The following is a 23,095-nucleotide window of genomic DNA, read 5'->3' as shown; positions in this document are numbered from 1 at the left end:
CTTTCTTTCTTTCTTTCTTTCTTTCTTTCTTTCTTTCTTTCTTTCTTTCTTTTTCTTATTATTATCATATTCTAAGGAGTCCTCAGTTACCTCTCCCATTCCTTTTGTTAAGGAGATCAGTGCCAAAAAGCATTTGGACAGTGGGATGTTACATTATTTTGTTGCCAGAGTTTGAGGTGGCTCAAGGATGGAAAAGATTAATTTCTGACAGAGTAAAATTCTGCTATAATCATCTAGAAACTAGAATCCTTCAGTTTTAGACTTGTCATATCAAGGTAGGACACACTGATAACTGTTAAAAAGGTAGAACAAGTATTGGTCACAAAACAATATTTTCACCTGCTGTATATAATCATATACTTAGTAATTGGCAGTTAGAGAATTAAAAGGGTATATACTAGGCAAAGAAACAGTAGGAAATTATTCAGTGTCTTCTAAATAACCAAAATCAGAATACTCCATTTATTTTAAAGCTTTTTTGGTAAGTTTGTTTATATTCAAATTGCTTTTGAATACTGTCTTAATAATATTTAGTAACAAATCTTTTTTTTTTTTACTGCCTACTATTAAAGCCTTTTGCCTATTAGTGTTTAATCCAGTACTAATTCAACAAGTATTTATTGATCCCCTATGTAAACTGTACTGATTAGGTTATTGTAAAAGCATAATAAACTTGTCTCTTCTCCCATGGGCATCAAGTCATTGGCATTTCAGTCATTTACTCTGGTTGTTAAGTAGGTCATCATTAGTGCAAACACAGAATAAACTGAGCCGCATCTCAAAGGTGTGCATCTGCATTTATGGTTAAGATTTAAGATGTAAACAGTTACATCAATTTTGTGTACCCCTCTATGCTCCACTGCTCCTCCTCCCTAAAAAAGTAAATGTAAAAAAATGTAAACATAAAAAAGTAAATGTCACTTGAGTGTATTTATACTCTGCATTTACATTGGTTCATATTTTACAAAAATCTTTCCAGTTCCCCAAAGATTAGCATAGTTCTCATAACTTACCTTAGTGGCCCCACCCCCCAGAGTTTCAGAGTGATCTGGGATGGGACCTTAGAATTTGCATCCTAACAAGTTCCCAGGTGATGCTGATGCTGTGGTCTCAGAACCACATTTTGAGAACCACTGTCTTACATCCTTCTAAATTCTTAAAGATCAGGATTATCTTTGAAATCTACCACTGCAGCTTTGTAGAACTGTATGTGTGGAAGTGTCCACCAAATAATTTTTTCCTTTGAGGACCAAGCTCCATTCGCTGTATTACCACGTCCTTAAGCCTGGGTTATTGTTAAATTTGTTTCACCCGCTATGTCACTTCTCACCAGAGACATTTGAAGAGAAAGGGGAGCTAATTTTTTGACCTTCATGCTTTAGAACCTGCTCAAGACTTCATATTTACTGTATATTGGGGAGGGGATTGCCTCTCAAAGGGTCACTTCTGACCCTACTGCCCACACCAATTGGTCCAGGGGTCAGAACCAACTTTGAATCTACATCAACTATCCTTTAAGATAGTTAATATCTAAGATACAGGTTAGTATCTCAAATATATATTTATATCTTTAAATAGATTTAATATTTTAATATCTTTAAATAGACCTAGGGCCCATGGGCCAAAGAGTACTAATGACTAAACTTAGTAATTTATTAAACTTGAACATAGAAGAGATGAGATGTCAAAAATATGAATTAATGGGATTGGTCCACAGTGCAGATGAGAATATTCTGTGTCTGTCAACTTCATTTTTGTCCATTTTAGTCATGTTACTCAAAACTGACATCGGGGCGCCTGGGTGGCGCAGTCGGTTAAGCGTCCGACTTCAGCCAGGTCACGATCTCGCGGTCCGCGAGTTCGAGCCCCGCGTCGGGCTCTGGGCTGATGGCTCAGAGCCTGGAGCCTGTTTCCGATTCTGTGTCTCCCTCTCTCTCTGCCCCTCCCCCGTTCATGCTCTGTCTCTCTCTGTCCCAAAAATAAATAAAACGTTGAAAAAAAAACTGACATTAACTCCTTCCATTGTCTTTCTATTTCATATATACCACTCTGCACTGTTTCTTATTCTTATGCTTATTTATCCCTAGTTTTATAGTAATGGCTCTTCCTTCTTCCTTGTTTTTCTTTTTTCAGTAACTATAAAAAGGCCCTGTTTTAAAAGGCACCATTAAAACCTCTAAAAACAGATGACCTGTTAATAACATTATGCCCTAGTTTACACACACTACCAGGCTTTTAAATACTCTTTCCTGCATTGGTCTTTATATTGAGCTTAGTATATTGTGTATGTAAAAACTGGAAATACATTTTTTAAATTGTAACTTTTTATAATTATTAACTTTTAAAACTCTTATTTTTCTAAGGAAGAGGAGACAGACAATGAAGAAAACTTTATTGATCTCAACGTTTTGAAGGCCCAGACATATCGCTTGGTAAGTTACATGGAATACACACAGGACCAACAAGCAATCAGTATACTTGTTCTGCTGAAAGTTGAAACAAGTAGAAACCATTGTTTGCCATTGTTTTGTGCATGATGTGAAAAGTAGCTCTCAAAAGTTGTTTCCTGGGGCGCCTGGGTGGCGCAGTCAGTTAAGCGTCCGACTTCAGCCAGGTCACGATCTCGCGGTCCGTGAGTTCGAGCCCCGCGTCAGGCTCTGGGCTGATGGCTCAGAGCCTGGAGCCTGTTTCTGATTCTGTGTCTCCCTCTCTCTCTCTGCCCCTCCCCCGTTCATGCTCTGTCTCTCTCTGTCCCAAAAATAAATAAACGTTGAAAAAAAAAAAATTAAAAAAAAAAAGTTGTTTCCTATATATAAAATGTTATAATTATAGCAAATAAAAAATCTGGAGGGTCGAGTGAGACAGCCTCTAATCTGTACCATGGAAAATCCACATACTGCTTCTCATATAAACTGAAAATAACTCATTTGTCATTTTTATTATAGAAAGACATTATTTGATTTCAAGTTATTTTCCATTCTAATTGACTAGTATTGAATGGTCTTGATTATAGGAAAATACTTAAATGGTAATTCTTTGAAATTAAAATGGATTATTTTAAGACTGGTGTATGGATAAAGTAGTCAGACATTGCTTTAAGTCAGTGTTGGCTTATGTTAATTAGGAAATAAATGTAGGCTATAAATGAGAACCCACTCAATGAAATGTTTCCTTTTTAAAAAAAAATTATTTTTAATGTTTATTTTTGAGAGAAGTGAGAGAGCACAATCAGGGGAGGGGCAGAGAGAGAGGGAGACACAGAGTCCGAAGCAGGCTCCAGGCTCTGAGCTGTCAGCACAGAGCCTGATGCAGGGCTTGAACTCACGAACCAAGAGATCATGACCTGAGCCAAAGTCGGAGGCTTAACCACCTAAGTCACCCAGGAGCCCCTCAATGAGATATTTCAAAAGTACATGTAGGATTTTTGTATTTTATTATATATATATTCAAATAAATGATACTTAATTGTTCAAAAAGGTATGCATGGAATATAATTTTTTTTTTAATGTTTTAACTGTTTTATTTTAAGTGTATTTATTTTTGAGAGAAAGAGAGAAACAGACCACGAGCAGGGTAGGGGCAGAGAGAGAGAGAGAGAGAGAGAGAGAGAGAGAGAGAATCCCAAGCAGTCTCTGTGCTGTCAGGATGGAGCCTGATGAAGGTCTCAATCCCATGAACTGTGACATCACAACCTGAGCTGAAATCAAGAGTCGGATGCTCACCTGACTGAGCCACCCAGGTGCTCCTGGAATGTAATATTCTTATTTGCCCTTTATTTAACTTTTCTTGTCTAAATTCTACAAACAAGTTTGAAACTTCCTTGGCCATCCCACCCCAGGACGATCTCTTCATTTATCACTTACTGCCTTAGTATCATTAGTCAGCATTATTTATAATTGTTAATGAAATGTGTGTTTTCTGCCCACCTTGAGATGCAATAAAACATAACGTACAATATTGTGGCTAACTTGCCTGAATGTGTGAGTTGACTTTTAATACATTTATATTCTCCATAGCATAACACAGAAGATGCCAAATACATGAATTCATTCATTCATTCTTAAATGAATTAGTGTATTTTTATTGCTCAATTGAAAACTGAGAATATAATCTGATATAGTATATCAGAATAATATGTTAATATTGAAATTCAAACAGATAAACTCCAGTTGTAACAGTACTTTGGTAGTACTTAATAGTTTTCAAAATACAGTTGACCCTGAACAACATGGGTTTGCACTGCACAGGTGCACTTACACATGGATTTTTTTCACAATTGATACAGTACAATACTATAAATGTATTTTCTTTATGTTTTTCTCAATAGCATTTTCTTTTGTCTTTATTGTAAGCACACAGTATATAATGCATATAACATACAAAATGTGTATTAATTGACTATGTTATTACTAAGGCTTCCAGTCAGTAGTAGGCTATTAGAAGTTAGGGTTTGGGGAGTCAAAAGTTAGTCCCAGATCTTTGATTATGTAGGGGTCAGCACCCCCCTAACTCCAGCGTTGTTCAAGGGTCAACTGCACTTTAGAATACATCCTTTATTGACCTTGTGAAGGGTTTGGGTAGATGTTGTTATCTTCATTGTACAGATACAAAAACTGAAATTTATAATCTTTGGACAGTTTACTCTTTTAAAAAACTAATAAGATTGCAGTAGCTGAATTTGAATTGTTTGTTCTAAACTCCCAAGTCTATTACTTTTTTCCCTTTACACCATACAAGAGTTCAGCAGGTAGGTATGGTTTGTTTGATTCCTACCTTAAACAAGAACACTGTGGTGCTTGATGTTTCTAAGTGTTGAAGATGATGATGAAGTTCTCCTAAAGTATGAGGGAAAAAAACAAAAGTGATGGATATACAATTATTCTCAGAACGAAACTGTCATTTGTGTTATTCATTCTTCCATTGATAGTATAAATAGAACCTCTAAAGGCCGCCTGGGATTCCCTCTGGATAAAGTAGTTTGAGAATTAGAAGGGGTTTAAGTAATTTAATTTGCCTCTATCACTACTCTAAGTTCCTGTTTGTCCTGATTTCAGTTTTTACTTTAAGCTATTTAAGTTTTCCCCTACCTATGCCTTTGTAAGTTATCTAGGTATTAGATTCTTTGGACAAATATTATATAATATAAACCCCTTCAAGCTGAGGCTATGTTGTATTTTCACAAGAGGAAGAAGTCTGAACACCAGGTGTTTGTGGATGGTCAGCCACAAAGTTCTAATGAGGCAGAAAACCCTTTCATATTTAAAAAAATCTGGCATGCTTATGATGTTGCCCACTAAAGCCATCTGCCTGAGACAGCTGTATCTGACTCTACCTTATGATGGCTTAGGCTGCTCTTTCCCCAAGACAGAACTGCTATATAGGTTAGTAACATAGATTTAAGATTTTATGTTTCATGCAGCAGGTGGACTCACAATGCAGAGGAAATATTATCTTAGCAAAGTTGCATGCAGTGAGTTTTTTGCTAGAATAAAAATGACATGTACTCTCTAGGAAATTGATATACTAAATGTAGATGTGACTGTGCCACTCTAGCCATTTATGGATTATAACGGTCCTCTCTACCTGTGATTTTGAAAACATAGATGCTTCTCCAATTATTCTCTGTTCTCTCACCTTGCTTTATTTTTCTTTACAGACCCTGGCAACATATTAATTTCTATCTATTGTCTATCTCAGTCACTAGAGTGCTCTCTCCTCTGCGCGGGAGCTTTCTTTACTACTTTTTCACCTGTGCCGGGTGTGTAGAGACTGCTCAGTACTGACTAATCTTGAAGGAATACGTGTAGAAATGAATGCTGTTTTACATTTACAATTTTATAGGCAAGGTATAGCTTAATCTTCATAGAGAAAAGAACTGCTCAACTATAATTACTTCCTCTTCTATGTACCAGGTATGATAATGCAGGGAGAAATCCACTTATATTCCCTTCTTTCACTAAATAAAGTGATACCTAGATACTAAAAAGTGTGCTTGCTCTTAAGGATCGTGATAATGCAAGAGGATGAGCCTGTACAGCATCTTCTTGAGATTTGTGGTAAATGGAGCAAGAGAGAATGTAAATGGAAAAGACGTGTTGCAGATGATGTTCTCTGAAAGTGGACACTGAGGGTTTGTGGTGCAAGATGTTGATTATGAAAGGAAGGGAGAAGAATTGGGCTGGGAGAGAAGCCTAGCTGTGATTCAGGCCTGACAAAACCTGGGGCAACTTGCTGAAGAGCTCTGGACCAAGTGCTGCCTGCTTGGCTCCGTCACTGGAGGCAGGCTGCCCTGGGAAGGACATGCGGCCAGGTCGAGGTGGCTCTCTGCAGGTAAGACAGCCTGAGGGGGCTGACACAGCAAGCTGTCGCTGGCCACGTCTTTCCTTGAGAGGGGACCTGGTGGTCCATCTTCCTGACTACCACGACATATTTAAATCCTGCAGCTGCTAATTAGAAGAATTTGTGAAGAGATACTATGTACCCACTGACTAAATTTTGAAGTGTCTACTTGGATCATGACATAGCAGTAGTGTTTCACGAACCCTGAAAATGTTGTTCTAAGAAAATGGTTCCTCTGATCATTGGTGTATGCTTACAGTGATGAAGCTGGTTTGTGTTGGAAGCACTTGTTTTTCAGAACATTTCTTTACTCTCAGGTTTAAAAAGTACGTTTTAAAGTTACTTTATTCTGTGCTCTCCCCCCTAATTCTCTTACACCCCTTATGGCTTTGTCAAATATAATACTTTGCAAGAAAATAACTTTTACAATTAGCAAGGGATTGCTATATCTTCCAAGGTTTTATTTATAGGTTATTTGAATTTTGATATAGCTTTTCTTAGAAGAAAAAAAGATATAAATATTAGTCTTGAAGGCTAGCCCACAAAGTTCTACATTCTCTCTGCCCCTCTGATTTCCTGAATTGCCTTGAAATCCAAAATTTAGCCAAAAATTCCTTGGGGGTGGTCATGGGGAAGACACTGGTATCGTATTAAAGATCTCACAGTTGGGCAGAGCCCCTGATGGGTAGGGGGACAGTAGAATTTCAGACATGTGAGGGGCGGGAGCAGGAAAGGAAGGCCCTGGTGGCAAGGTGTCAGGCAGGTGTTTAGGCCATTTCTAGTTCTGTCTCGAGTATGTTAACTGGAAACTGCCTGCACGGTTGTGGCAGCTACACTGTAATTACAAGTGGTCTTTGTTGCTCCCCTCCATTCTGAAGCTCAGTGGAGTCATAGCAGCAGTGTTGTGGCAGCAAAACACAGATGTGTCATTCTCCTCCCCCAGTGGAAAAAAGATGGGAGGGAAGCTGTGCGCTCGAGTTCTATTTTTAAATGTCCATCACTTCATTTCAAAACATTTTTTCAAACATGCCATAGATACCATTCTTCCTTGAGATGCTAAATTTGAGGTTTTAGAAACCAAATTCTGAGTTAGACAGCATAAAACCAACTATCTCAAAAGGTTTAAACACAATTGGTTTTTAATTACTTAGCAAAAAATTCATTGTACCAAGAATGAGAGAATTTTTAGCTTAAAAAGCAAAAGCTGTAAGGAAGCAAAAATCTGGGCTTAGAATAAAAATGTCATCTCAGTTTTTGAGTGTCATTGTGGCAAGCCCACAATATTGTAATCAAAAAGGGAAGAAGATGGATCTACTTTGGTTAATATCTTAAACACTTTAAATTTTCTTCATTTTACTTGGATTTACATTTCACTCCTTGACACAATGTCCTTTCTGAGTAACATAGGAGAAAAGCACTGTTCTGAAATATAACTTGCCCCCTGGGTTTCCACTGGTTCTGATTCCTGCTTGAAGAAAATGGTTTTTCTTCTCCTTTCCTAAAACATTTGAGTGTTTGTCCTCCTGTGTTGTGACTGTGAGAAGTCTGTGGTTGGTGTTTCACAGGAGAAACAATTAAAGCACCACATGTCTGAGCGTGATGGAACGCCTTATGACTGAGTAAATGCTTTTATTTCTCTGGTAACTAACCTGTACCACCCCATCAGTTTTATATCTGGAGGTGAATAGAAAATGTAGGTTAGAGAAAAGAAGCTGTACTCCACACTGCTCAGAAGGAGCTCAAATGGCAGTTCTTTCTGGGTGTAAAAGAGAGTTTTGCTTGATCTTTTAGTGTAGCTTTTGAATCCACCCTTGGAATAGGAAAGATTCTTCCTTCCATCCTGATTTTATTGTGAGTCTAAAAAGGAGTAGGAAGCAAGGACTTTTCAAGGTCCTTTACAGATCTGAGTCCATACCTTCAACACTGGCTCCATGGTGAAGAGTAAGCCTTGGCTAAATTTCTGACTGCATGTCAGTTGAGCACCTGACTCTTGATTTCAGCTCCAGTCATGATCTTAGGGTCGTGAGATCAAGCCCCACCTTGGGCTCTGCCCTGGGCATGGAGCCTACCTAAGATTCTCATTCTCTCTCTCTCTCTCTCTCTCTCTCTCTCTCTCCCTCCCGCCCGCCCTCGCGGGCGGGGGGGGGGGGGGGCGGGGGGGGGCGGGCGCGGGGGGGGGCCCCCCTTCCCCCCTTCCCTCCCTCTACCCCTCCCCTGCTTGTTCACTCGCTCCCCACCCAAAAAAAATTCTGACTGCATGTCACTAGACACTTAGTAAATTAACCTGTGACTCTGCTTTCTTATCTGTGCAGTGGTGACACAATTCTTCCCAGGGTTGTTTTGAAATTAATATAACCTAACTAGCTTGATGCATTTCTTCTTTTATATAATTTTTCACCTTTCCTAGAGGTTGGAACTAAGAGATTGGAATGTTACCAACATCCTCATGTGCTGTAGGAGAGTAGAAAAAGCCCCCATCTCTCGATACAAATAAGTTTCTAGATTACCATGAGTATTTTTGAGTAAGAAGCTTACATAGGATATAAGTTATCAAGAAGTTTTCATTTTTATGTAATTTGGGAAGCCTTGGTGATGTCATGTCTTTATTTTCATAATCTGTCACATGGATGCTTATTGAAAGCCCATGAGACGAAATCTGCTATCACGTAAGGTCTCCCCTACAGAAATGACTCGGGAATTTGATGAAAAGTTAATAGGATATTTTCCAGGGTTCATTTGAGAGCTGTCATTTTATAAATGGATAGATTATATTTCCTGAATCAATGCCAATAGCAGATATTTATTATGTAATTCAGTATATTAGATGGGTACCAAGATTGTGTGCTTTTTTCCGTCCTCTATAAACTGTATTCTTTAAATCCACCAAACCCCACCCATCCGTCTCTAGCAGTGTTGGTGCTTTGATGTTTGTCTAATGGTTCATTTTAATCCAGGAAATCTAGTTGGACACTAAGACCTGCAGATGCTGACTTTGAAATCTCCCTCACATGCATCCCTTCAGCTGTCTTTCAAGGCCAAGTCCTCTTCATCTCCTGTCTGGATTATGTAACAATAATGGCCTGAATTGTCTTTGATCCTTACCCTTCGATCCTACCCTCACCCTTTTGTAAAATATTTTTCACCCTACTCTTCTATCTTGCTTACCAAAATGACTTTTATCAGGTCATTTTGAGTTCAGTAACTTTTGATGGCTTTTCAGTGCCTATAGGTCAATTTATATAGATTATAAAACAATAATTTTTTGGTCTGGATTTCCAGACTCTTAGCAGTTTGACAACTGTCCATATAGCCAACTTTATTTTCTTCTGCAGGAGTAACTTTTTTCCAGATAAATGGATCCTCTCATAAGTTTTCAAACACCTCATGAGCATATCTGCTCTCATCTTTGACCCCTATCTAAAATACCTTCTCGTCCTTTCTCTACTTGACTCTTCAGAGTTCAGCTCAAATTCTGTCTTTTTAGTGACACTTTCCCAATTGCCCCAGTCCCATTCAATTCTGTGGCCCACAAATCTACAACGCATAACTATTCATAAAACATATTTAGAACATTCTAGAAGGTTCTTTCATGAGGATTTTTATCATTTTATTACTGTCCCTGAAATAGAATAGTACCTGCCATATAGTAGGTGCCAAATAAAGATTTGTTGGATACAGGGCTCCTGGATGGCTCAGTCAGTTAAGCATCTGACTCTTGACTTCTCCTCAGGTCATGATCTCAAAGTTTGTGAGATTGAGCCCCATGTTGGACTGTGCACTGACAGCAGAGCCTGCTTGGGATTCTCTCTCTCTCTCTCTCTCTCTTTCTGCCTCTCCCCCACTAGCACTTGTGCACACATGCATTCTCTCTCAAAATAAAGAAACATTTATTAAAAATCATAAAAAAAAGATTTGTTGGCTAAATAAAGTTGTTTTACCTTGCTTGTAACTCTTCTTGGCCTCCCTTCTGGCTTAGAAGACAAAATTCATATTCCTCACCCTAGCTTCTAAGGTCTTTCACAAAGTATTTAACTCTTTTTTTGGCTCCCCAGTATTCGCCTTTCTAAGCCCCCAGTCGCTCTTGATGTGGTGTTCACAAGCCATGTGCATTTCTATTTCAGTATCTTGGCTTATGATGCTTTTCCTGACTATAAACACTTGGCTTGTCTCTTTTCTGCCTATTTGCATTCCATACATCCTTATAAGGTTAAACTTAGATCTCATCGTCTCCATTAAAACACACTTCTCCCTTTCATTCGAATTCCTAAAGCATTTACACCTATACCAGCTAGTTTCTGGAAGTTAATCAAACTTCTTATTTTTACCTGCTTTTATTGAAAACACTTCTTTTTAAAAGTGTAATATATACCTGTTGTTTTTTTTTGAATGAAGCCACAAAAAAGTGCAAAGAAAAATTTGAAAACATCCCCAAATCTCATCACCCAGATATAAATACTGTATCACTTGATGCATAATTGCCCTGAGGTTATGTAAGATGCTAGTATTTGGTGAATCTGGAAGAAGGATATATGGGAATTCTTTGTACTATTTGTGTAATTTATTTGTGGGTCTAAAAAAAATTATACAGACCCAGAAATAGATTGATGAAGTAGTATAGTGTTCATAAAATAATCCAAATAATATGGTGATATTAATAATATAGGAAACAATGCAAATACGTGGGGGGAAAACTGGACTGTTTAATTAACTGGTGATAGAATAATAAGCTGTGCATCTGGTGAAAAAAGTTGGGCTCTTTCCTCATATCATACACCCAAATAAACCCCACATGGATCAACACATTAGAAAATGATAAGGTATGAAAACAAGAACATGACTGACAAGTGTTATACTCACGGGTTGAAATTGACATAATAAAGCCTGGCAAGAATACTAAAAACCATAAAAGAAAAGCACTAATAAATCTGAATGCATAAAAATTAAAGGCTATATATGAAAGAGTGGGGTGGGGAGCACCATAAAGTTAAAAGACAAGTGATAAACTGGGGAAACATAGTTGTAACCTGTATGACACAAGGATTGATAGGCATTTGGTAAGGTATCTAAGAGTTTGTGTTCTATAGTAACATTCCCTGGGCCCTGCCACTCTACTAATGATGTGAAGTTGGGAAAATTAGCTAACTGCTCTATACCTTACCTTTCTTATTTGCAAAAGTGGGAATAAGAGTCCCTTGATTCATGGTGCTATTATTGGGCATTTAACATAGGTGAAAGCATTGAGAACCATGCTTGGCATTAATAATAGTAATAGTAACTGCTAAAATATATTGAGGCTTACTATGTGCCAGGCACTGTGCAAACCTTTTAAAATGTATAATTTAATCATCATAACAACTCTTCCAATGAGAAGGGTACTATTATCCTCATCTTACCGATGAGAACCCTGAGATTTATAGAGGTTTTATAACTTGACCAATACCTAAGAAGCAGTGGAGGTAGGATTTGAGCAGAGATGGGATTCCAGACCCATCCTCTTGACATTTACACCATACTGTGGCAATTCTTAAGACATTTTAGTTTTCTTTTCCTTGAGTCTTGAGACTCTTTAATCTTGACAGTTAATTAGACTTTCATGTCCCTCTTAGTAGATGTATGAATTGAGCTCTTCAAATGTATTAGGTTGCCATCTCAGAGAAAAGAAGCCTTATAGAAATTCATTACATAAAGAATTAAACTTACTTTGGCATACTCTATAACACCAACTATAATGTCTGTGGTAGTTTTTCCATACATGCTTGTTGGGGTACTTTCTTTCAGTTTTATCTTGAGAAAATAAAAAATCAGGACTGATTTTACCTTAGCACTTAATGGACATTAAATTAGCTAAAGTAGTAGCAAAGACAGGTGTTTGAGATATTAAACAGAAATAATACTGGAAGTTGCATTCTCATTCAAAAATAATTTCAGATTTCTTATTAGTAAGTTAAATTGATTTTTTTTTAATTTAGGGAGCTTTTTAAACTTTTTTTGATTTGTGAGCATAATTTATTCAAATTTTAGTTCACGTGATAACAAAATTTCTTTTGATAGTCTCAAAATTGAATTGAAAACTTTTATGAACTTCGTATATGTAAAGACAGAGGCTACCATCTCTCTTTCTTTTGATGGATTACAGCCAAGGTTTAATTTAGTTATTCAGAACAAATCTGAAAATACTTTTTGTATGGTATTAAACATTTTTCTTCATAGTAATATAGTGCTAAATCATTTAAAACCTAATTTGAAAAGAAAATAGTGAATCAGACTCATGATTTATGCTTCTTTAATCATGAAGAAGAATTGACTTGTAGGGACATGAAAGGTTTTAGCTCTGTGCTTTAAATATGATTTGTTAAAATCACTGGATTTCAAGGGAACACTTCTTGATTGAGATACCTTATTTATCCCTCTAGCTTTTTGTTGATCAATGATAAAGAAAGAGGGACACTAGGGGCACCTGGGTGGCTCAGTCGGTTAAGCATCTCACTTTGGCTCAGGTCATGATCTCACAGCTCCTGAGTTCGAGCCCTGTGTCGGGCTCTGTGCTGAGAGCTCAGAGCCAGGAGCCTGCTTCGGATTCTGTGTCTCCCTGTCTCTCTGCTCCTTGCCTGCTCATGCTCTGTCTCTCTCACTCTCAAAGAGTAAGTAAACATTTTAAACAACTTAAAAAGGAAGAAAGAGGGACACTAAATACCCTTAGGAGAAACCTTGCTTAATACATAGTAATGTATAATAAATATTATATTTAGCACTTAGCTTGTTGGCCACCTATCCTATTTCCTATCTGAACCAAAGCATCAAATTAGGAAGGTTGGAAAAAAGCCCTCTGAGGAACCAAAATAAGTATAACCACCTCCATTTAAAAAAAAAAAAAATGTATGAAGAGTCCCAACCTCACCACCACTACCACCGCCCTCACCAGTTCTCACGTATTTCCCTTGTATTCTTATTTTGCCTAGACTCCAACATGTTTAGATGCTAGGTTTCTAAGCCTCCAGAAGTTGAGGAGGAGGAGGAGTTGCTACAGGCAATCAAGCAGACAGCCAGAGGTGATCACTGGCATCTTGATAACAAGAGAGGCTGCAGGAGAACTTTAAAAGCAGACATAAGAATGCAAAAATTAGGGGCGCCTGGGTGGCGCAGTCGGTTAAGCGTCCGACTTCAGCCAGGTCACGATCTCACGGTCCGGGAGTTCGAGCCCCGCGTCGGGCTCTGGGCTGATGGCTCAGAGCCTGGAGCCTGTTTCCGATTCTGTGTCTCCCTCTCTCTCTGCCCCTCCCCCGTTCATGCTCTGTCTCCCTCTGTCCCAAAAATAAATAAACGTTGAAAAAAAAAATTAAAAAAAAAAAAAAAAGAATGCAAAAATTATAGCCATCTGGGGTCATTTGATGTAGGATCAGTCATATCCAGTTTCCTCAGAGCCCTAGAGAACGATTGTATTACAGAATTAATACAATAAAGGACATCATGAAAATATTAAATTACAGTCAGTAAATGTCAGCATTTATCAGTCTCCAGTATCCAGTCTGATGGTGGTGCCTCATTCTTATAAGAGGTAGGGGTTCGGGCTTGGTAATTGAAGATTCAAGTGCCTCCATTTGCTGTCTTGCTTCATTAGATCAGTGTTAGGATCTTCTGACCCTCCTTTTATCTCCCATTTTCACCTGGAAGTCTGTGGATCCAGTTTCTGCCCAGGCCTTCATGATCTAGGTTCTCTTGGCCAAGCTGTCATCTGAACTTATGATCTCTCTATAACTTCTGATGCAGGGTCTCCATTCCCAAGGAAACAAATTCTCATGGATGCCTGAGTCTTGAGCTTCACTCTTGGGTCTTCCGATGAGCCATATATGTTCCCTTTAGCAGACAAGGTGTTCTTTAGTCAATGATTAGAGGAAGTATTGTAGGGTATCCATGATTAGTCAAGTTTTAGAAACTACCCTACTCATAGCTTTCTTCCTTCTTCATTCCCAGTGGAATGTCTTAACTAGAGCTAACTGCCCAACCTAATTTGAACCCTTGTGAACAAAAAGATCCTATAGTACCAGATTTTTGTTACTATAGCAGAGATCAAAAGAATATATATTGCTGGTGTCAGGAAGCCCTCGTCAACATTGCTTTTTCCAGTAATGTTTAGCCCCCTTTCTTTTATAGGGCTTTCCAATAATGAGCATACACTACATATTAGAAATAGTTTTACCCCAAAGAGATTTTTTTTTAAGTTCCTTGCTCAAGATGGTAATTCATCAGATTATACCAAAAATGCAATCAGTGCTTCTACTGCATCACCTGTAACATTTTCTCTATTAAGACTTGTTAATGGGCCAGTCCCCCTCTGTTAGTATCAGGTTCATTACTTCCGATGTTGGTAGTCATGGTCTACCTGGAGTCCCCAGGGTTAATTAAGAGGTGAAGATATTTTGAAGGTATATCAAGTTTTGTATTCCACTGAACCTAGTGTGACAGAACAGCTTTGCAGCACTACATAGGTTATCCAGCAGCTCAGGCTGCAAAGGGCTTTATTTATTTAGCCTCCTTCACTGATATGTGAGGCTTTCCCTTATTCTACCTACCCCTGTAACCATTAAGACTAACCACAGCCAATTATATATACATATGTATATATAATTATGTATATATATACATTCATACATATAAAATTATGTGTGTATATATATATATATACACACACACATCCAATTTTATGTGTTTACATATATAAACAGATATACAGAATATAGTGTTTTTCAGATGCTTAACCATCCCATTATATTACCTGAAGGAGAGATTACTTCTTGGAACAGAATTCTGAGCAGGCTTTTAACATTGCATGTTTGATCCTTGAACTGACTTTGGTGATATGCCCACTGTTGGAGCCCAAGTTTATGTTATAGGATGGTTTAGACTGTTATCTTCAATTCTTCCATTGACAGTCTTGGGATCAGTTTTCATAAGTTTTTCTTTCCCTCAGGACCATTTATTACCTCCATAAACTAGCCTGAGATTCTCGCTAGCAGGCTATAAACTCTTTGCAGGCAGGGATTAAATCCTTTTATCTTTCTACGCCAAACACAGTACCTGGATTCTTACCTTGCATGTTGTAGGAGCTTTACAAATGGCTTATTGGTAAATTAATTAATTATAAATGAGACTTCTGGGTAGCCTGTGTCTCATTGAGCTTTTAATTGTTTCTTCAGCATTAACTAGAAAATGTAATTTCCCAAGAGGTATGTTTTATCTTAGTGTTGTTTCAGACAGGGACTGGGACTTTGTCATGATGATATAAATTTTTGATTAAATGAAAACAGCAGTTTATTTCTCTTTTTACTAATATCTCCACATAAAATACCATTTGTTAAATGGAGGTACAATTGGAAAGGAAAGGTTTTCTCAAGTTATTAACCAAGGCATGGAATAGTTTTAAAATGATTTCCACTTCATATGTAGGCCTTGCTCAGTTAATGTATCCACTTATTAGGCATTAGGAAAATGTGACTGAGGAACGAGGTTATGAAATAGATGTGCAAATATGGAAATAGAAGGAGACTGTATAGTTTGATTAAGTTAATGCCGCTCTACCAAGCCTAATGTTCTCTTTTTGCCCTTTCTTCATTTAGTAACTAGGCCATTTCCCCCCAATATATTAACTGTGGCCTAGGAGGCAGTGAAGACATTTGAGCTGCTATATTAAACCATTTTAGGATTTTGGAAGTATGAGTTTGCAAATCATTGCTTAAGGGAACCAAATAATAACTTAGGAAGAATAAATGCAACTTACTAAAGGACCCAATATAAAGCAAGTAGTAGTTTATGCACTGGGATGCCTTAATGCAATGTTTGTAAGTGTACCCCTGTATCTTACTAACTCTTAGATTCTAGTCTGAGTCAGACAGGGCCATTGCTGACCCATTTGCCTTGGGGAAATTGAGAAAGATGTGCCCTTCCTTGAGGAAAATTTTTGAGTATGTTCTGGACAACTTGAACAATCCTCTGAGTTCAGGCTTGAAGAAAGTGGGGCTGTGGATGGGTACCTTCTCCAGCCTTGTTTGGTGATTCTGGACTCCACCGACTTCACCCTCCTATAGGGAAGGGAAGACCGAGGGGAAATGAGGGATGGGGTTGAGGAGCACCGGCTCTGGGGTTTAATCAGGACTACCCAGCTTCAGATCACCCAAATGGTGGTTCCATAAAGCAATCTTATTTTTTTTTTTTTAACATTTATTATTTTTGGGACAGAGAGAGACAGAGCATGAACGGGGGAGGGGCAGAGAGAGGGAGACACAGAATCGGAAACAGGCTCCAGGCTCCGAGCCATCAGCCCAGAGCCCGACGCGGGGCTCGAACCCATGGACCGCGAGATCGTGACCTGGCTGAAGTCGGACGCTCAACCGACTGCGCCACCCAGGCGCCCCAGCAATCTTATTTTTAAATCAGTGATCAGAACATCTACCTTCTATTACGAATCCTACAACACTGCTGCTGAGAGGTCATGCCCCTTTGGCCCACTCTGGTTCAGTGGGAATGGGATGCGGGGCCCCATAGCCCTGGCAAGAGTGAGCCTGTGTATATACCACACATACACCCCAAACGTCAGGGCTCACGCACACTGGCAGTGCACACATCCGCCCACCGCATCCCACCCCCATTCCCATCCGTCTACGCAGAAAAGGAGCCAGTCAGAATTGGGCCACCTAGAGCCAGGTACAGGTACTGGGGTAGGCCAGTGAGTGAGCAAGCCCCCGGCTCCTCCAAGTCTATATGCATGCTGTGGGCGACAGGGTGGAGTTACATGATGGAGAGCTTTCCCCATGGCTTTAGGTTTCAACTGGGAGACTCCGTGTCTCTTCTGCTGTCACACATGTCTCAGAAAAGTTCACATGTCTGCTTTGTGAATACTGTGGTAGCATTCTGCTAGTACTCAAAGTAATACAATGTTTCTATATTAAAGTGAGTACTTTAATATTTAAAACAGAATCTTGAACATTTTTCACTTAGTTCTCACATTTTACTTTAATGCTAATATTTTTTTATACTTCTATTTTTTTTTTAGTAGAATGTACTTGAATAAATTCAGACTATATATTGTAAAATGTAAAAGCATATACTAGTTATCCATCCTCTGATTGTGTGGTTAGAACTATATAGCCCCCCTGAATTTCTGAACAAAAAGCAATATATGCTCCTTTTAAGACTCTGAATCTGTTCAGGACTTGCTAACATGAACTAGGAGGTAGGAGAGAGACTTTCTTATACCAACAGTGCTCTAGAGACTCAGTCGGGACTTTAAAGCCCCTAAAGACCGCAATCTCCCACCAAAATACAAATCCTGATATAAGGTTATTCTTATACTTAGTGTTAGACTGGATTGGAAAGACTTGTCTAATGAGCTTTCATTTTAAGAAATGTCTTTAAGTGACATAAATTCACATTGAGAATGTAATTTCACTATGAGGTTATTTATATAATCTTTTACTTTTAAGTTTTGCATTATGAGAAATTTCAAACATACACAGAAGTGCAAAATAGTGAACTCTTATGTAACATTACCCAGCTTCAGCAGTTAATAGTTTGTCAGCCATGATTCCTCCAGAGGCCCCACTTTTTTCCTTTGCCCTTAGTAAGTATCAAAAGTATCTTAAGTAAGTTTCAGACATCATGTCCACTTACCTATACATAGTTCAGCATTTATCTCTATTTATAGGGCCTTGTTTTTAAACATAACCATCATGCTATTATAATACCTATAAAATTTGTAATAATTCCTTATATCCTCTAATACTCTTCCACATTCAGATTTCCCTGATTGTCTCAAAAACATCTTTTCATAGATTGTTCAAACTAGAATCCATATAAGGTTTATACATTGTATTTGGCTGTTTATGTCTTCGGATCTCTTTTTTTCGTATGGTAATAAATTTTTTTATGTTTTCATTACATTTTCTTACAATTTATCAAGGAAGCTTACAGGAAAAGTTGCTACCAAAACTAATGTGTTAGGCTTTATCTTTGCACGTGACAGCAGGGAAGGGGCAGAGGGAGAGGAGAGAGAGAATCCCAAGCAGGCTCCTCGCTGTCAGTTCAGGAGCCAGAAGCGAGGCTCAATCATCCCATGAACCGTGAGATCATGACCTGAGTCGAAATCAAGAGTTGGTCACCTAATAGACTGAGCCACCCAGGCACCCCAGGCTTTATCTTTAAATCATTAATTTGTACATTCTTTATGTTTTCAGATCTATACATACTTAATGCTGACATGTGAAAGCCTAGGAAAATGAAAAAAAAAAGTTTTCCTTTTGTAATTCAAAAACAGACATGAATTGATTTTATCACTCAACAGCAGAAACCAAATGCAAAAATGTGGCCCCACCCTATTTGAGTTCAAGTAGATCTATATTAAGTTACATTTTTAAACTACATTATAGTTTGACCTAACCAAAATATCACTTAAATTATGAATAAAAAATGTCTAAGTAATGGCCTCTTGGCTTCTGGGATCTTATCTTTTTTGTCTTTCAGATTTGGCGTTTATATTTCAGTATGGAAAATTCAGTGTGCCAGGGTGGCTCAGTTAGTTAAGCGCTCTGACTGTTGATTTCAGCTCAGGTCACGATCTCATGGTTCGTGGGGTCTAGCCCGGCATCTGGCTCTGTGTTCATAGTGCACGGAGCCTGCTTGGGATTTTTTCTCTCTACTTCTCTCTGCCCCTCCCCTGCTTCTGCTGCTTGCTCTCTCTCTCTTTCTCTCAGAATAAATAAACTTAAAAAAAAATTCAAACTGAGACAATGTTTTCTTATCAAATGTGTGAATGTTTGTATCTCCTTTACTGTTACCAATTAACGTACCTAAATGGCTTGTTGATTTGACAATATTCCCGTTGAATTCACTCTGATATTTCAAAAGCATTGTTTTTTGTCAAAATGGTTGAATCCTATATTTGCTTCTTTTTGAAAATACTTATTTTGTTATTCTACCAGGTTTGAGCATTGTTTTCTTTCAACATGGATAGGAGGACAGATAAGAACTTCTGTCACTGTAATTTTAACACTACCATACTTGATATAAATTGTGCAGTCCTGCTAAAATGCCTCAAAATTTTACCATTTCTTTTTATAAACTCTCAATCTTGTGATATCTTTCCTTTCTTAGGATATGAACGAGTCTGCCAAACAAGAAGATATTTTGGAATCCACAACAGATGCTGCGGAATGGAGTCTCGAAGTGGAACGTGTACTACCACAACTGAAAGTCACGATTAGGACTGACAATAAGGTAGAGAAGATAGAACGCAGTTTTTCAAATGGATCTTCATAAGGCAATTTCAGGGTCAAAGGCACTACTAATTATATGAACGATTTAAGCGGGTAGGATTCGGTTTCCAGTGTTTTGTCTTAACAGAGATTTAGTAAATTGTTGTTGAATGAATAAATAATATTAAAGAAGGAAAGAGAGGAATAGATCTTTAAAGTGATTTGGAACACGTCATGTTTCCCTGGGATTGAGGGGTATTTTCTTAATCTACTTTGATGTATTTTCTTAGAAATCTTATTTTGTTTAGGTAAATAGTAAATGAAATTGGAATTTCATGACTTTATAGCAACTGATTATAGTTAAAAAATGGTTTTGGAGCTCTGCTGGATGGCAGAACAGAAGACATCCTGGAAGTTGCCTTACATAATCTATTCAGTACATATGATTAAAAGTCAGATAATAAGAAAATAATCAAAGCATTTGCATTAAGTTTTGGAGATTGGGCCAGATGAATGAACTGGCCCATAATCAAGTTTCTGCTTCCTTTTACAAGAACGTCAGAAAAAACTATCAGGTGACTAGACAATCCTATTCTCATTAATACTATAATAATGTCTACAAAAGAGACTGGAGAGAGAGACATCTAGGTAAAGAAACTAACGAGTTTCCATCCCTAGAGGCAGGAGAAGAGCACCAGCATTACAGAACAAGGTTCTAGGGAAGCTTGTTACTCCGAAAATATGGTCCTGAATCTACCCCCAAAGATTGCTGTTTTCAGAGTGCCTTAGAAATGAATTTATTCTTAGAATGTCTGGATTTGGGCTTGTAAAACTGTGTCTTGGAGAAGGTAAGAAGTAGCCTAGACTCCTAGGGCAGTCCTACAATAGGATAAAGGCAGCAAAGGTCTTGCTAGACTGAACAGCTGTGGAACAAACTTAAAGGTAAGTGGGCAAATCCTGCAGCCTGTTTACCATGTATTTTCCCAGACACTATTATGTAGCCATTATTTGACTACATTAGGGGTAAATTCTTGTTTGCATATCTCATATGTAAATATGTGTTAATACATATTGTGTTATTACAATTGTGTTATATTGTGTTAATACATATGTGTTAATACATATTTACATATGAGATATGCAAAGAAAGAATCAGATTTCTTCACTGATTCAACCTCTGCTAAAAGTTGTAATTTGCAAAAATGTAATTTTTTTTTGGTAAAAATGTAACTTCTAATTGTTTAGTTTTTGGTAAAAATGTAATTTCTAATTCTTTATTTTTATAAGAGCAGAACTCATAAAATTAAAAATTATTATTATTGTGATTCTAGTTAGAATGACATGTTAAAATAACTGTGTAGTTAGGAACTCTCAGGTACATCTTAATTCCATATGGAAGCCTTTAATTTATTTAACTTTCAAGCTAACTAACTCTTGACATCCAGCATCTCATTTAGAACCTAATAGGATCGATCACACAAGAGTGTTTTTTAAAGCATAGTCATTGATTTCTACATAACAGGAGTAACTGAATAAAGGAAGAATATAAATGTAACAGCTAACACATACAGTTTTGCAAAACTAAGTACAGGTTAAGTTCTACTACAAACTAATATTGTAGTAATCAGAATCCTGGGTTCTTAGAGAATCAGTGGTCTCCTGATTGGAGAAGAATTAACTAGGTGAAAGTTGGACTCTTAGTCTTGTGCCATACATTACCAGCCTTGATCTTATGAGGATATACTGTGCCAAATTAATAAAAAGTCAGATTTTACAGGCAACATTCCAAAATGTCACATAAAGTTTTGAGGGCTTTTTCTTTATATGAATATCATTTTGAATTTAGATTTTTTTTTTAACGTTTATTATTTATTTTTGAGACAGAGAGAGACAGAGCATGAATGGGGGAGGGGCAGAGAGAGGGAGACACAGAATCAGAAGCAGGCTCCAGGCTCCGAGCCATCAGCCCAGAGCCCGACGTGGGGCTCGAACTCACGGACCGCGAGATCGTGACCTGAGCTGAAGTCGGACACCCAACCGACTGAGCCACCCAGGCGCCCCATGAATTTAGATTTTTAAAAAATTATTTATTTCCATTTTTTTCTGTTTGATAGCATTGGTAATTTTTTTTTATTTTTACATTTATTTATTTATTTTAAGAGAGAGAGAGAGAGAGAGAGAGAGGAGAACATGTGCACATGTGTGAGCTGGAAAAGGGTGACGGCAGGGGGAGAGAATCCCAAGCAGGCTCTGTGCTGTCTGATGCAGGGTTCGATGGGCTCAATCTCAGTATTGTGGTAAAATATGCTGATCTAAAGTTACATCTGATTTTTTTTTTTTTCAGAATTCTTTTCTAGATCATTTGGTCTTTGTGCCTAGTATTTCACAAACTCTTCTAAGTATTTCAGAGGTATCAAATAGGAAATGCAGGTTTGGGGTCAATTTATTCAGCTTACTTAAGAAAAATGAAATTGTATGTTGATTTGAGAAAATAAAGGGTTAGTAAATAAAGAGATATTTTTCATGTCACAGAAATAAAAATAATCTGGTCACATACGAGGTTTCTCATGGGCTCACCATCCTCCTTCATCGGAAGAGTTTGACTCCAGCTTCATGGTACATCCTATTCTTCCTCCACTCCTGACTCGACCAAAACCAAACCCTCTCCTTTACTTTTGGCGAAAATAATTACCTTTCACTCGACACAGGCTATTTAGGGCATTTGGAGACTTCAACTTTGTGTTTGAGGGAAAATGAGCTGTTTTCAGATCAGTGTGTTTTACCGATCATTATTAGATTAATTTTTAAGTAGCATTGAGATGTGGGAGATAACTATACAGGGCCTCCATTATTTAAATCCATTAAAAAGTTCTTTAAAATGACCTTGTGCTGGGGCGCCTGGGTGGCGCAATCGGTTAAGCGTCCGACTTCAGCCAGGTCACGATCTCGCGGTCCGGGAGTTCGAGCCCCGCGTCAGGCTCTGGGCTGATGGCTCAGAGCCTGGAGCCTGTTTCCGATTCTGTGTCTCCCTCTCTCTCTGCCCCTCCTCCGTTCATGCTCTGTCTCTCTCTGTCCCAAAAAATAAATAAACGTTGAAAAAAAAAATGACCTTGTGTTAGCAGTAAATAAGTCCCATATTTCTTTAGCACTGGATCAAATGTTTGTTTTGCTTTTTTTCCTCACAAGTTCAGTGCTTGTGTGCTTCTTGGCAGGTAACTAACAAAAAAAATTAATAAATAAATAATAAGTAAATCTCCTTTTCTTTTTGTTGTTTTGATGAGATGCTCTCGTATACTGATATTTTATTTTATATTCTCTGTAATGTTGTAATTAGGTTTTATTGTAAGACGAGGTTATTCTTTTTTCTGGCAGCACTCGTTACTGTTGCCAGTTTTCGAAGAATGCAAACGAATTTTAATATTAGCTTAAATTACAATTGGGAAAATTAAAATGTTGCCAAAAATGCAAATGATATGTTCCACAACTGAAGGTGAAGGACTTTTGTCATATGT

The 23,095-nt window shown here is 37.8% G+C and overlaps 1 protein-coding gene across 1 annotated transcript in view; it reads left to right on the top strand.

Moving 5' to 3' along the window:
* IFT57 (intraflagellar transport 57) overlaps positions 1-23,095 on the top strand; it is a 55,583-nt gene that overhangs the window by 8,750 nt on the left and 23,738 nt on the right. The window contains exons 5-6 of the mRNA XM_040484424.1: positions 2,364-2,432; positions 19,483-19,605. Coding sequence (XP_040340358.1) covers positions 2,364-2,432; positions 19,483-19,605 — 192 coding nt within the window. The remainder of the gene's footprint in view (positions 1-2,363; positions 2,433-19,482; positions 19,606-23,095) is intronic.

Source organism: Herpailurus yagouaroundi, unplaced genomic scaffold, assembly GCF_014898765.1.
Source record: "Herpailurus yagouaroundi ecotype Mexico unplaced genomic scaffold, PumYag 162, whole genome shotgun sequence".
Classification (NCBI taxonomy): Eukaryota; Metazoa; Chordata; class Mammalia; order Carnivora; family Felidae; genus Herpailurus; species Herpailurus yagouaroundi.
This window is presented reverse-complemented; position numbering and strand designations above follow the sequence as displayed.